Raw genomic sequence first — 16,869 nt, forward strand, 5'->3', positions numbered from 1 at the left:
TGACTCTAAAAATAGTCACAATAACTTCCAGTTTCAAATCACATAAGCCCCATTTGAAGTTTACACGACCAGCCATTGCATCAGAACCTTATATGTCCATAGGGCATAACTTACAACTGTTTCCCCAGGGCTCTGGGGGGGGAGGGGGTTTTGCCGACCCGAGAGGCATTTTTATATGTTTTTGGACTATTTTGAATAAAACGGTCATCTAACAATTTCAGTCAGATCAATTTTGTTAAAAACAGTGGTAGTCGAGGGGGGAGGCTTCGTAGCCCTCCATCACTTTTAACTCTCAAAAGCTTATAGAATCATTTGTTCCATAGAAACCTTAAGTGCCTCCCGGAAATAACTTACAACCCTTGCCCCAGGATTTTGGGGTTTGTTTTAACCCTAAAAGCCGTGTTATGTGATCTTTGGAGTATCTTGAATAAAATTATTATCTCAAAATTTCAATTGGATGCATTTTAGGACAATACGTTGTGTGTGTGTGCGGGGAGGGGGGGTAGGGGTTGCTACCCTCTGATCACCGTTACTCTTGAAAAGGGCACTAGAACTTCTGATTAACAATTCAATAACCCCTTTTCAAAGCTTATACGACCACTCTTTCTATAAAAGCCCTTATATGCCCAAAGGGCATAACTTAAAGCCCATATCCTGAGGGCTTTGGGGGAGGGGTTGTCATCTTCAAAGACATAGTTTCTGAACCTTTTAACTACGTTGAACAAAATGGCTAACTCAAAATTTGACTTAATGTGTTTGGGAAAATGGAGGGCCTGGGAGAGAAGGCCGGTTGCCCTCCAGTCACTTTCGACTAATAAAAAGGGACTAGTCCCTGTGATTTCGAATCGAATGAGCCTTTTTCAAAGTTTTAACATCGTTCTTTACTTAGGCATTGCTATTGCGCTGCCGATGATAATTTCTGCATGCGTTGAATTTGAATTCTTGCTCTTTGCTTCAGTCAATAAGTAAATAAAATAGAAAAAAGTATCTAATATTAAGTAGTATCTTAGAATTCATTTTGCCAGCTATGGACTTTTAAAATGAAAATGGAAAGGCTAGTTACCTGTTTACAATTAGAACATTATTCACAAAAACAAATTGATAAAATAATTAATTATTTACAAGTTATTGACTACATCCTTCTGAGCCTTTAAATATAAAGTTACTTTTGTTGTGGAACAAGGAGACATTATGTATCAGGAAGAATTCTGAAAAACAAGCAAAAAAAAATAAAATAAAAAGGATGTATCAAGGTCCCTCCTCTGGTAAAATCATACCTTGTCGGATAATACTTATTTCGGTACGCACTAGGTCGGAAAGCTGGATATTGTTTTTTGCTATCATGTTAAAATATTAAAGCATTTTTCTTTTCCCTTCTTGTTTTTTTTTAAATGGGTCTATTTCACCCTACGTCAATGGATCAAGTCCCTGAAATACAGTATCTAAGAGTTTAGGCATGGGGAGTCTAATGATCAAGCGTGTAGTTTGATTTATTTCATCTTTGAATGGACTGACTCATGCAATGAATCTTAAAAGAAGAGGGTAAGAATAAAAAAGAGGGTAAGGGGGCATATTGATGCAAGTCAAGGGACCATTTGCTAAAGTGTCATATTTAAGAGTTTCCAGAAATCTAAATCAAATCTAACGACCGAGTGCTTGATTCTTCTAGCTCCATTCAATTCTGAAATCTAAAGGCTAAAGGCTCTAAATTCTAAGGGCTATTTTATTTTTTTCTAAAAGGCTCAGATTATTTTTTTAGATTATTTTTCAGATTATTTATTTATTTATTCAGATTTATTTTTTTCTAAATTTTATTTTATTTTAAGAATTAATTCGTTAATTCTTTAGAACTATTTTATTTTTAGCAAGGATTAAAATAGTGTTTATGGTTCTCTTTTAACAGAGCTATAACAAGATTTAAAAATAAATATGTAATTTTAACTTTATCCATTAGTGTAAGATATAAGAAGCTGGTAGCAGAAGCTGCTGAAACTCTTTAATTTTTTCGAAACTTGTAAATTTAGATATGACCTATGGATATGTCCTACAGGAGGGGATCTAATACACGAAATATAAGGGGGCGACAAAATATATTTTTCAGTATGTAGGGGGGAGATCAAAACCCCCCATAGAAAGATATTTCTTGAAATTCAGGGGTGATTACCCTCCTACAAAAACACTAAATTGCTTCAAATTAGAATAATGGCTCCATCTGAAAAAAACGGATTTTGCATATTTGACTTGACGCGTAAATCTAAGGAAAAAAAGGAAACAAGACAATGAGTTCTACTTTGCTGCAAATTACTGCTTCCTCTGTAGTATGTTTTGTTGGAAACAGCTCCCTTGACAACAGAATATAACTTAAAGCACCTGAAATATTTTATGGGGATTGATAAACGAAACAATTATTGATCTTCAAAGGCCTTTCAAGAGTCTCCAAGGATACAAAAAAGAAAAGGGAAAATATTATTGATAGACGATTGTGGTGGAATATTCGTTTTTAATGTGTCTTTTATCTCCAGTAAGCCTAATGTGTAAACCGTTCAGATGTTAATTTGACGAGGTCCATAGAGCAGACAGTAAAGAAAACTAACACGGAAGTTAGTTTAGTGGCTTTAATTTTAATACACCAGTCACCTGGTAGAAACGTCCTTGTGTTGGGAGAAATGTCGAAGCATATTTAGAATAGACCTAGTCAAATTGGCTTCTAAGCACATCTAGAATGGACCTAGTCAAATGGGGCCTAGTAACTATCTGTGTTTGATGACAAAAATGTTTTGTTTTTCTTATTAATCTTTATTTTTTTATCTTTATGACTATATAAATGTAAGATATACTCTCCTGGTTTTACATTGAGATGTTAAAAAATGTATATGATAGATTTGCTCAGATTGGCCACTGAAAGAATCATATGGTATTTATCGTTTTAGTGTCAAAATCTATTAAATCAAAATTGTTTTTATGTTCACTTTTATTGTGAATGTATATGCATACTTTTTGTCATTTATATCATGTGAAAAAAGGTAGAAAAAACAAATTTACCAATTGGATGAAAAAAATAACCCAGGTGATTTCCATAGCACATTTTAAACGGTTACGTCTGGTTTTATATTGCTGTAGGAATTGTAATTATAATGTTTATGCATTCTGAATTGCTTATTTTTCCAAAGCTAGCTAATTACCTTAGGTACCTTAATTTGGACTTCAGACAGGAAATAGAGATCTGGTTGAGCTTTAAGTTCAACATCAAACCCAAGTGATTATCTTTTAGGGGGTTAAGGGGGCAGCAGTCTTATTTTTATTTGTGGTAATTTTTGTTTATGATAAGTTTGACTTGATTCTTCAATTTATTTCTGTTTATTTTAGATTTCTTCTATTCACATAGTAGTATCCGTTATTTTGCATTTGATGTGACCATTCATTTTGATTTCTGTTCATATAAATAATAAAAAACAAGTTTTTTTTAACTGAAAGTAAGGAGCGACATTAAAAATTAAAACGAACAGAAATTACTTCGTATATGAAAGGGGCTGCTTCTTCATCAACGCCCCGCTCTTTACGCTAAAGTTTGACTCTTCCTCTCAACACTTCTTTTTAAAACAGTAAATAACTTTAGCGTAAAGAGCGGGGCGTTGACGAGGAAGCAGCCCCTTTCATAAACGAAGTAATTTCTGTTCGTTTTAAGATTTAATGTCGCTCCTTACTTTCAGTTAAAAAAACTTGTTTTTTTATTTAATTTCTGAACGTTTTTGAATCAATGCATGTTTAGATTTTGGCTTTCCGCAGAGGAATAATTAAAAAGGAATTTGCATATTTATTTTTTTTGGCTAAATGGCTTTCTCATAGTTTTGATCGAATGATTTTGAGAAAAACAGCGGGGGAGGAAGCCTAGCTGCCCTCCGATTTTTTGGTTACTTAAAAAAGCAACTAGAACTTTAATTTTTTACGAATGTTTTTCTTTGTAAAAGATATACGTAACTTATAAATTAGCTTACGTAACGAACTTTTGTATTCTCATGTTTTTATTACATATATGAGGGGGTTCACCCCCTCGTCAGTACCTCGCTCTTTACACTAAAGCCTATGTTTTGTCCCAATTCATTAAGAATGACCCCTGAATCACAAAAGCCGTAGAATAAATAGCTGAAATTGCTAAAGATACTTTAGCGTAAAGAGCAAGGTATTAGGAGGAGGTGAGCCCATCAAATGCGTAGTAATTTCTGTTCGTTTTAAGTTTTAATGCTGCTCCTTACTTCCAGTTGAAGAAAACTTTTTCATATTTATTTTTTCATTGTTTTTTTTTAAATAATGCTAGAAAAACCTGCGCTCCCTTCATGGAAATTTTCTTCCCCCATGACAAATTCCCCAATTGAAAGCTCCCCCAACATATCCCCCTCTTCTCAACACCTTCTCCCAACCAAAAAATCCCCCTGAAAACGTCTGTACACTTCCCAATAACCATTACTATATGTAAGCAATGGTCAAAGTTTGTAACTTGTAGCCCCTCCCACGGAGACTGTAGGGGACTAAGTCGTCCCCATAGACATAGTTATAAAGTTTTTCGACTACGCTGAATAAAATGGCTATCTCAGAATTTTGATCCGTTGACTTCGAGAAAATAATTAGCGTGGGAGGGGCCTAGGTGCCTTCCAATTTTTTGGTCACTTAAAAATGGCACTAGAGCTTTTCATTTGCATTAGAATGAGCCCTCTCGCCACATTCTAGGACCACTGGGTCGATACGATCACCCCTGAAAAAAAAACAAAACAAAAACAAACAAACAATTAAACACGCACCCGTGATCTGCCTTCTGGCAAAAAAAATACAAAATTACACATTTTTGTAGATAGGAGCTTGAAACTGCTACAACAGGGTTCTCTGATACGCTGGATCTGATGATGTGATTTTCGTTAAGATTCTATGACATTTAGGGGGTGTTTTCCCCTATTTTCTAAAAACAGTTTGACGAGTTAAGGTATTCGTTGATAACACTTGCTTGTTTGAAATTTGAATAAGTTATTTATTAAAATAACATAAAATGGAGCCAAATACCTTTACATATAATTTCTTGATTTAGGGGTTCTCTTTTTATTCAGGCTCTTATCAAACTTTCTCTTTTTAAGTTTGAATTGTTTATTTAGATGTAATTTTGTAGCCCTACATCAAATTTACGCCCATAATTCATCCACAAATCGATATGTGAGATGGCTAGCTAAGCCGAATTACCTTTATATTACTTAATTAAAAAACAAGTTTTTCAAAGAAAAGTAAACCATATTAAACTTAGTTTTAATATGGGCTTCACTTTTCTTTGAAGAACTTCTTTTTCGGACAGTTTTTTGATTAATTTCTGTTCGTTTTTGATTGCCACAGTTTCAAGTTTTTCGAATTCCCTATTTAAAAATAACTATTAGTTCCAAAATAAATTCCTAAATAAAACTACATGTGTCTGAAAACGGTATTGGCGAGAACAATTAAATTTAAACTAAAAACTTGATAAATAATGATACTAAATGCTGAAACCTCATCAGCTCAAGATTTTTACGATTTTCATTTTATTTTCAATGTTGTAACGATTACAGAAGAAAATGTCTGCAATATAATCTGTTTTAATAACAATCCAAATACGCAGTAGACTTTATACTTTTAACGTTAGGGAAACGGGCAGTAGCCAAACTCTTGTTTGTAGTGAAAACTATAGGTACAATAATGAAAAATAATTATTAGTTCCAAAACAAATTCCAAAATAAGTCTAAATGTGTCTGGAAACAATCTTGGCAAGAACGATTAAAATTAAACTAAATACTTGACAAATTATGATACTAATTTCTGAAAGCTCATCAGCTCAAGATTTTTATAATTTTCATTTTATTTTCAATGTTGTAACGATTACAGAAGAAAATATTTGCAATATACTTCGTTTTAATAAAAATCCAAATACGCAGTAGACTTTATGCTTTTACCGTTAGGGAAATGGGCAGTAGCCAAACTCTTGTTTGTAGTGAAAACTATAGGGGTCTTGAAAAATCTTGGAAGAAGCTAATAAAATTAAACTGAATTTCCATGATTTCTAGAATAAAATATCGTTAATGAGTTTTTCTGTGTGTGTGTATGGGGGGAGGGGAGTTCAAGCCATGGAAAAAGGTCCAGGGGTCAGCTCCTCTGATTTTCTTTAATTCAACTCCCATGATATTTGTAAAAAAAATGTCATTTATTTTCTTATGTAGGAGGGAGTGGGTCAGGGGGTCACCTCCGTGATTTTTGGAATAAAATATCGTTAATAATTTGTTATTCGGGGGGGGGGGGTCAGGAGCGGCGGAGAGAGAGCCAGGATGAGATCCCGTGATTATTGGAATAACATTTCGTTAATGTTTTTGGGTGGGGAGAGGTAGGGGCTATTCCCTCCTAAACGCCCCGCTGTTTACGCTAAAGTTTTTTTTTATTGTTTTAAAATTAGAATTGTGAGAAAGGGTCAAACTTTAGCGTAAAGAGAGGGGCGTTTAGGAGGGAATAGCCCCTTTCAGATACGGAGTAATTTCTGTTCGTTTTAAGTTTTAATGTTGCTCCTTACATTCAGTTGAAAAAACAAGTTTTTTTTTTATTTAATACTATAGGCAACGCTATATTAATAGTTGTGACTGCTGTGACTGCTGAAGGAATCTAGGCTGCTAATGGTAAGTATCTGGCCAGCGTTTGTTTGCGAAAAGTCAAATTATTTTTATCATGGCTTTAAATTAAACTATGAACTTTATTTTTTTATTATTTGGTTAATCAATAGCCCTGTAATAGTATTTTTGAAAGAAGAATCAAAACTGAGACGCAATTAATAAGGCTAGTTAAAAAAAAAAAAAAAAAAAAAAAAAAAAAAAAAAAAAAAAAAAAAAAAAAAAAAAAAAAAACGTGACAGCGGAATAGTAGTTAATTTTCAAATCATTAGCTTTTTCAGTTGATATTCTAGATTGTTTTCACTCGAAGACCTTATAAATAGCATAGTTTTCCATACATTTGTGGATGGTATTTTTGCCCCTACGACTTTTTGTGAATATCTCTCTTTTGTAAACCCCTTGTTTGAGCTTTGTTTAGTCTGTAAAAAATGATAAGTGCTTCTGAGTGTCCCCTTTCATTAGCTTATAGACAATTATAAGAATCTTGTCATTGAACTTTATTATAAGTAATTACGATTCCTTTCATTACCTCCCTTGTCCGTCCTTATATGAAAGTCTTTATTTTATCCCCGCCCCGAAAATATTACTCGATCGTAGATTATATTGATTTATTGGTAACAAAAAGCAGGGAAAGATATTTACTAGGTAAACTTTCTATAAGAGAGCAAATCATTTTCCTATTTACTTGCTGTCCTTTCTCACTGAAGAAGGTAAAGAAATTAGGTCTTATGAAAGACACGTGTCGTCAGTCGAAAAGGCTCAAATCACATTCCTTAATAGTATTGCATCAGTCTTTTAACTTCTTGAGAAAGAGGAAAAATAAAAACCTATTAAGACTGGACGCCACATTTCTGTTGCTACTATCCTCACCGAAAATAGTTACTAATAATTTTTAACACAATTCTCAATCAGTTCGAAAGGCTAATGGAAAAAAATGTTTATGGATTTTCATAATTAAATATAAAATCCCAAGAAAAAGATTGAAGCTTGTCATTCTTTACTTTTCATTCGTGAAATAACTATGAAAGACTTCTGTATTTAACGCGGCGTTTTATAGCTTTATATTGTATTTTAATGCTTGTTTAGAAGGTCAAAATGTCGTTTTTAATCTTTGTTGAAGTTTGGAGGTCCCATTTTTAAATTGTTTGCACAGTAGGCTAAATAGTTTTTAGAAAATAGTAACGAAAATTACTAGTAACAGTTTGTGGCTGGAATTAAGGCAGCAGTAATAGGCCTTAGATTGAAATTTAGCTGGAAAAATCTGTACGATACTGGAAGTTTTCCTGTCGACTTTTTTAATTACTTTCCAAACAGTTCGTGGTAACGAATTGCAAGTAAGGAGTGACCCAGCTCAATAGTAACCGAGACTCTAGAAAATGTAATTTTGCTACCAATAGCTACATCAAAAGAATATGATTTTTACGCTGAATTTTTTCAAGTTTAGTCTTATCCATCAAAAGTTGTTAGCCTTAGAAAAATTCACCTTATTTTCGAAAAAAGGGAGAAACGCCCCCTAAAAGTGATAAAATCTTAATAAAAGTCATACCATCAGATTCAGCGTATCTGAGAACTATACTACTTTCAAGCTCCTATCAGCAAAAATGTGGAATTTTGTATTTTTTGCTAGAAAACAGATCACAGATGCATGTTTTTTTTTTGTTTTTTTTTTTTATGGGTGATCGTATTGACCCAGTGGTCCTAGAACATCACGAGAACTCATTCGAACGTAAAGTAAAAGTTCTAGTGCCCTTTTTAAGTGGCCAAAAAATTGGATGGTAGTTAGGCCCCTACCACGCTCTTTTTTTCCCAAAATCACCCGATCAAAATTTTAAGATAGCCTTTTTGTTCAGCAGAGTCAAAGAATTTATTAACTATGTCTTTGAGGATGACTTAAACCCTACAGTCACCAGGGTAAGGGCTGCAAACTATGAACTTTGCCCATTGCTTATATATATATAGTATCGGTTATTGGGAAGTACGCATATCTCTTCAGGGGGATTTTTTCTGGCGGGAAGGGGGTCGGGGGAGGGGTTACATTGGAGGGATCTTTCCACAGGGGAAAGTTTCATAGGGGAATGGCCTTTCTATGAAGGCGTCACCCAGTTTCCAAGCATTATTTAAAAAGGATCAGAAATTAAATAAAAAATAATTGTTTTCAACTTTAAGTTAGGAACAAACAGCATTAAAACTTACAACGAACATAAATTATTACGTATATGAGGGGTTCGTCCCCTATTCTAAATCACTGGCAAAAATTTATAGAACAATAAGTTTAGTCACAGACAGTATGTTTAGTCACACTATGTAGTCATATGTAAACATGTTCTGTTATATTTAGTCACAGTAAACAGTAATTTTAACAAAAAAAAGAATAATTATGAAATCCGGGCCGAAAAGAGGTTCCAGATTCAGCTTTTCCTCTAAGATTTCATAGTTTTTGCTATTCCGTCCATGCTTCCCTTATCATATCCTAATTAGGGTAGATTTCACTATGTTATTACCCCCTTCCTTATAGAGTTGTCTCTTTTCTTATCTGTTTTAGATGCAAGTTGAAGTTTACTGTCAGAATTATCTTTAACACATACCTATACTTTTTCAATGCTTTAGATTTCATGAAATATAGGGGCGAAAAGGCATATCCCCCGTTATCTCCTGGAACCGTCGGTCCGTTTGTTCCACCTCCCACGACAGCACCTTATACTGGAGGTGATGAAAGTTTGAGCGGAATACTATGGATCCACCTACTTGGAGGTCGCAACTTGAAGTCAACTGGAGGTTGTAGAAGAGAGCCTTTACGGTAAGACTCATTCGCGAGCGACATTATATTCGTACTTGTCGATAAAAGCTAAATTTTTTGTTTTGAATTATTTAGACTGTAATTTGGAGGGTATAGGCTTAGATTAATATATTTAAAGATTATAATCCTACCAATCCTACAATGAGCCATTGCTAAGTTTAGACTAATGGGCCAAGCGTTTCTTAAAGTTAAAGTTAAAACATGCATTCTAAGAAGGGACAAATCACCTGAAAATGAAATGAAATAAGATTTTAGCAGTCCAAATTCCAATCTAGGAAAATCTTCGGCTCTTGATCCTTCAGCCCTTTGTGCTTATTAAATGAATTTCTCCCCACAATATTAACAAAACGCTCTATCCCTTCTAATCAAACAGTTCGTGGTAACGAACTGTAGTAAGGAGCGACCCTGCTCAATAGTAATCAAAACTCTAAAAAATGGAATTTCGATAGCAATTGCTACATCAAAAGAATCACATTTTAATGCTGATTTCAGATATATAAGCTTCATCAAGTTTAGTCTTACCAATCAAAAGTTACGAGCCTGAGAAAATTTGCCTTATTTTTGAAAATAGGAGGAAACACCCCCTAAAAGTCATAGAATTTTAACTAAAATCACACCATCAGATTCAGCGTATCAGATGCGTGTTTATTTGTTTGTTTTTTTCCCCGGGGGTGATCGTATCGACCCAGTGGTCCTAGAATGTTGCGAGAGGGCTCATTCTAACGGAAATGAAAAGTTCTAGTGCCATTTTTAAGTGACCAAAAAATTGGAGGGCACCTAGGCCCCCTCCCACGCTAATTATTTTCCCAAGGTCAACGGGTCAAAATTCTAAGATAGCCATTTTGTTCAACGTAGTCGAAAAACCTTATAACTATGTCTTTGGGGACGACTTATTCCCCCACAGTCCCCGTGGAAGGGACTACAAGTTACAAACTTTGACCATTGCTTACATATAGTAATGGTTATTGGGAAGTGTACAAACGTTTTCAGGGGTATTTTTTGGTTGGGAGAGGGGCTGAGAAGAGGGAGATATGTTGGGGGAACTTTCCATCGAGGAATTTGTCATGGGGGAAGAAAATTTCCATGAAGGGAGCGCAGGATTTTCTTGAATTATTTAAAAAAAATGAAAAAATAAATATGAAAGAGTTTTTTCCGACTGGAAGTAAGGAGCAGCTTTAAACAGAAAACAAACAGGAATTATTACGCCTATGTGGGGATCACCTCCTCCTAATACCTCGATCTTTGCGCTAAAGTATTTTTAGTAATTTCAACTATTTATTATACGGCTTTTATGATTCAGGGGTCATTCTCAATGAATTGGGACAAAATTTAAGCTTTAGCGTAAAGAGTGAGGTACTGACGAGGGGATGAACCCCCTCATATATGTAATAAAAACATGAGAATACAAAAGTTCGTTACGTAAGCTAATTTATAAGTTACGTATATCTTTTACTAATAAAAGCATTCATAAACAATTGAAAGTTCTAATTGCCTTTTTAAGTAACCAAAAAATTGGAGGGCAACTAGGCTTCCTCCCCCGCTCTTTGTTTCTCAAAATCATTCGATCAAAACTATGAGAAAGCCATTTAGCCAAAAAAAAAAAAAAATTCAAATTACGTTTTAATTATTTCTCTGCGGAGAGCCAAAATCAAAAGATGCATTGATTCAAAAACGTTCAGAAATTAAATTAAAAAAAAAGAAAAAGTTTTTTTTAACTGAAAGTAAGGAGTGACATTAAAACTTAAAACGAACATAGTTACTTCGTATGTGAAAGAGGCTGCTTCCTCATCAACGCCCCGCTCTTTACACTAAAGTTTTTTACTGTTTTAAAAAGAAGAGTTGAGAGAAAGAGTCAAACTTTGGCGTAAAGAACGGGGTGTTGATGAGGAAGCAGCCCCTTTCATATACGAAATAATTTCTGTTCGTTTTAAGTTTTAATGTCGCTCCTTACTTTCCGTTAAAAAAAAACTTGTTTTTTTTTATTTATCACTATTAAAATCAAATACTATGATTAACCTACATTGCCGCAAAACAAAGTTGAACAGTTAGTGCTTATTTGGCATTACTTCAGCCCAAATTTTGTAGTTTGCATTATGTATGCGGTAAAAAAAAATTTCTTTCAGCGGATGTTCTTTTTTTACTCCGTGACGTTAAATAACCATGTTATTTACTAATAGCATGTACAATTTGTACCATGCTCTTCTGATTTAACCAAGGTCGTAATCAGGGGGTTACGAAGGTAACCCCCACGGGGGTTACCCCCCCACGAAATATTTGTCCAACTAGTAAAAACGAAACAAAAATGAATATAAACAAACCTTTGAAGCGTTTTAAAAAAAAATTGTAACCTCCCCCCTTCCCAAAAAATCCTTGATACGTTATTGACTACCACCGATGTCAGGCTTTACTAACTTCTGAAAATTTGTGTCGATAATACTCTGATATGGGTGACAGATTTGTTTTTTCAAAATAAATATTTCCGAACATGAATAAATGTAAAGCAGTATTTTTGCTTGGTGAACTCCGAAAGATTTGGTCGCGACGCAAGGTTTTTACCAACACGAAATAGGGAAATTTGGCTTATGCTCAAAACCTTAGCATTAATCTTCATGGCCAAAACCTTGAATAATTCTAGGTCAAGTTTTCGATTTGGGATGGTCAGGCTAAGCAAACTGGAATTCATCTCAAATTGGTTTTTCATCCTCAGCACAACGCTTTTATCAAAATTAGTACCTTAATTCTTAGTCTTCTACCTTGTCACCGGTGGTTACATCTGCCTATCAATAATGCCATTTTGGCTTTTTGACTTTAAGTATCTTTCGATAAAAAGTATCTTTCGATTTTGTTTGAAAAACAAAAGTCTGCTCCTTTTTAAATGATAAATAGTGACCAGCTACCAAGGGCGTATCTAGGATTTTTGCTCGGGTGGATTACAAAAACTTAAAAATCTCATGAAAAATCTTTACATGCATTTTTGTTTTACCTTTTTACGTGCCGGACAAAAATCTTGAAGTAGGTTCAAACCCGGCACTCTCCCCCCCTCTGGATACGATATTGTCAGCTACAGATTATTTACACGATTTATGTTTGGTGGGTCCTGGTATAGTGTTGAATTCATTTGACCCTAAAATAGTAGGGTAAAATGGGGCTCACCATAATTATTGAAGTATGTTCGTTATGTTCAACAAACTTTGAATTTCATAACGAGTCAAAAAACAATAAATTTCATAATGAAAAATTTCATAATCAAAAAAATCGGCGAATATGCTTAAATTAAAACATTTGAATAATATGGATAAATAAAGCGAAATATCGTGCAGATTTTAGGATTTTTATGGTGTTAGTATAGGAGACATTTGTCAGGTAGCAAAGTCAATTTGCTCGTTTACTACCCTCCCAAGATTCAGAAAGCCTTGCCGATCAAACGTAACTAGGCAATAATAATTTTTTGTAAAGTAATTGTCTGAACTCACGCGTCTTATTTTCTTAGGGAAATCTGCCACTTTTGGGAAGCAATGCTTTGTTGGCAAGCATTGTTAGTAAACAAACAAGCAAGCTTTGTTAGGGGAAGTAGTCACAACAAAACGTGTAACACACATTAAGAGCTGAACAGACGTTGCGTTTTGTTCTACCGTTTTAAAAGCATTCATGTCCGAATGATTAGCTGTTTTTCTTTTCTTTTTTTTCACAGATTAACTTAAGAAAGCTTTATGCACGAAATAAGTTCTTTATAAAAAAGAAAAGAGCTACATTAAACCAAAGATGAACAGAAATAAAGTCACAAATAAAGCAGCGGATTCTTGGGAAACATTTTAAATTTCTAAAACACAGACACTGAACGAAAAAAACTGTTTGCCTAGTGGCATCAACTCGCATGTTGCGTGAGATGCATTCCCCCCCCAGTAATTACCCCTTCCCCCAAAAATACCTTCGGAAATATCCCCCACAGAAAATACCCCCGTAAAATACTTCCCTGGAAAATACCCCGTGGGAAATACCCCTGTGGAAAATAAGGCTTTCCAAATTCGAAAATTTTATTTGAGTCTTTTTTTTCTAATTTCCGTAGGGGGAAGGAATTTTAGTACTTGTGTATTATGCACCGCTCACTCAAGTTTACGCTGTGTAAAACTCGTGAACAAATCGGTTTTTTGTTAATTTCTTCGTTGCTTTAGAAGCAAATTTGGGCTATAGATTTGCACACTAGGGGTAAAGTATAGCAGGTCTGCATACAAAATGTATAAAATACCATTATTCTAACTAATTAATTGTTTTCTAACTTCAAACTGTCCAAATACTTTAACCCACCCTTATGTGCAAATATATAACCCAAATTATATATTTCCCATTTATTCTGTCACTTGTCTTGTCTCGCGCTAAGCTGAAAGAAACTAACGAAGAAACCTGTTTCTTCTCGAGTTTTGCACAGCGTAAACTTGAATAAGTGGCGTATAATACACAAGTACTAAAATTCCTTCCCCCTACGGAAATTAGATAAAAAACTCAGATAAAATTATCAAATCTGAAAAGCCTTATTTTCCACGGAGGTATTTTCTTGGGGAGGCGGTATTTACGGGGGTGTTCCGTGTGAGGGGTAATTTCTATGGGGGGGATATTTTCCTCGGGGGTTATTTCCTGGGGGTATTTTTTGGAGGTTTTTTTTCCGCCGGGGGTATTTTCCAGAGGGGTATTTTCCGTGGGGGGTGTTTTCTTTGGGGTTTTCCCGGGTGTTTTCCAGGAGGTATTTTCAATGGGGAGGGTATTTTTCGGTGGGTAATCACCGGCTGGGGGGTAAAGCCTAGAGCTGAGATGCATGAGCTTAAGCCGCTGCAGTAAGTAAAATATGCCCATGTATAATAAATACGGCCGACCTTAGCTCAAATCGCAATGCCTGTCCAACCCTTAATAAAAATGATATTAAGATATTACGAACATCAGTAGACGTTGCAGAAACAGCAACATAATGAGCAACGTTGGTATAGTAAACTCTAAAATTGATTATAATGCCTTTTCATAACTTCCTTTTTCAGTGATCTCTATTGTGTATTGGAGTGCGATCGAATACATAAAGCGAGGACTGTTATCCGTACTGGTGATATTCATTTTGACTGGGATGAGACATTTGACCTTGACTTGGTCAATAACAAAGAATTAGATTTTCTTGTCTATTCCTGGGACCCGAAGCTTCGTCACAGACTCTGTTTTAAGGGCTCAGTTATTCTTGTACCTCTATTAAAGGATACGGCGATACAACAAGTATGTATAAAACGCTCATTTCATTTGGTTGGACCCTTAGACTTGAGTCGATAATAAGGAACTATATTTGATTTTTGCAAATAAGTTAACTTGAACTAGATTTTCTTGTCTATTCCTGAATCTGAAAGATCGTCATAGCTGTAATGTTACCCAGTAGATGAAGGAAAATTCAAACCAATTTAAATTAATTACATTTTAATTTATTACAACTTAATTTGAAGTGTAAAATCTAGAAGTAGAACTGAAGCCATAAAACGAAGAAAACGAATTAAAAATTAAAAAATAGTATCTTGTTCTCTTCTTGTAATATTGAGTCCCTTATTATCAGATCAATGTAAAGCAAAGGTTTAAAAAAAGAGAGATAAATAAAATGGATACAAGGCAATATTTAGATTTAAGGTTTTGTATGCATATTTATGCTAAGTTATACCAGATGGCATTGAAGGTTTGTTTCTCGGATACAAACTTCATACCCCTCTCTAATTAGCTCCCATACTCATGGCTACCGAAACTTTGTACTTTCATTAATTCTTTTCGTTCTTTTTAATTACCAGTATCTCTTTTAAAATTTAATACTGCGCCAGAATTAAAATAAATATTATTTTACATAGAAAATTATTTGAACTAAATTTAAGCATGAATCTGATCTATCTGGAACGAAGTTGCAATAAAAAAAAGCAGCAACACCAACAGAATAATATATTTTGAAGACTTGAGGGTTGAGAGTTCTTTTCAGCTGTTAAATGTCATCAATGTTACATATAAAAATAATTTTAATTGCTTTAATTATAAGCTAAAATAGCCATGTCTACGTCTAGAATCAAGCTAGTGCTTTAGTGTTTATAGGTATATAAACTTCAGAGGGGGCTCAGAGGTTGGATGACCCCCCCTCTCGATTAATCCTCTCATTTTCCCGAAATGCATCTGATAGAAATTTTGAGATGGCCATTTGTTGTCGTAAAAACTTCAAAAAGAGCTCGTTCGATTGGAAATTGAAAGTTTAATGCTTTTTCTAATATTCGAAAGTGACTGGAGGGTAACTAACCCCTTCCCACGCCCACCATTTCTTCAAATACATCCATTCAAATTTTGAGATAGCCATTTTGTTCAACGTAGTTGAAAGGTCTGGAAATTATGTCTTCGAGAATGACAACCCCCTACAGCCCTCACGGCAGTGTTTGTAAGTTATATCCTGGCTGCATATAGGGTATATATTGAAAGGTTGATCGTATAAACTTTGGAGGGGGCTTTTTGAATTGGTAATCAGAGGTTCTAGTACCTTTTTTTAAGATTCAAACTGATCAGAGAGGGGTATCCACCCACACCTCATATTTTCCCGAAATACACCTGATAGAAATTTTGAAATGACCATTTGTTGTCCTACAAACTTTGAAATTCAATTGGAAATTGAAAGGGATATTGCCCTTTTCAATAGTTGATATAATCGGAGGACAAATAGCCTCTCCCAAGCCCAACATTTCACCAAACCCAGCCAATCCAAATTTTTAAATAGCTATTTTGTTTAACGTAATTGAAAGGTCCAGAAATTATGTCTTTTGAGGATGACAACTCCCTCCCCCCACCAGAGCCCTCAAGGCAAGTTATGTCCTGGGGCATATAAGGTATTTATATAGAAACTTTGATTGTTTAAACTTCGGAGGGGGCTCATTGGATTGTTAATCAGGAGTTTTAATGCTCTTTTTGAGATTCAAAGTGACCAGAGGGTGGATACCCCCCCATACACACACCTCGTATTTTTCCGAAATGCATCTAATAGAAATTTTGAGATGGTCATATGGTGTCGACGAAACTTCGAAAACAGCTCATTCGATTGGAAATTGAAAGAGCCAGTATCCTTTTTAATGGTCAAAAGTGATTGGAGGGCAAATAAACTCCCTCCCTCACCAACCATTTCCCCAAACACAACCGGTAAAAATTTGAGATAAACATTTTGTTCAACGTAATTGAAAGGTCTGAAAATTATGTCCTCGAGGATGACAACTTCCCACAGCCCTCAGGGCAGGGGTTGTAAGTTATGCCCTCGGGATATACAAGATATATGTAGAAAACAGCTCATTCGATTGGAAATTGAAAGGTCCAGTGCCCTTTTCAATAGTCGAAAGTAATTGGAGGGCAACGAAGTCCCCTCCCTCG

At 34.8% G+C, this 16,869-nt stretch overlaps 1 protein-coding gene across 2 annotated transcripts in view; it reads left to right on the top strand.

Annotated features, from left to right (window-relative positions):
- The window catches only part of LOC136032878 (rho GTPase-activating protein 100F-like), a 142,409-nt gene that overhangs the window by 73,753 nt on the left and 51,787 nt on the right, over positions 1 to 16,869 (top strand). For both annotated transcript variants that reach the window (XM_065713304.1, XM_065713305.1), the window contains exons 8-9: positions 9,273 to 9,462; positions 14,490 to 14,715. In XM_065713304.1, coding sequence (XP_065569376.1) covers positions 9,273 to 9,462; positions 14,490 to 14,715 — 416 coding nt within the window. The remainder of the gene's footprint in view (positions 1 to 9,272; positions 9,463 to 14,489; positions 14,716 to 16,869) is intronic.

Source organism: Artemia franciscana, chromosome 11 (genome assembly GCF_032884065.1).
Source record: "Artemia franciscana chromosome 11, ASM3288406v1, whole genome shotgun sequence".
Classification (NCBI taxonomy): domain Eukaryota; kingdom Metazoa; phylum Arthropoda; class Branchiopoda; order Anostraca; family Artemiidae; genus Artemia; species Artemia franciscana.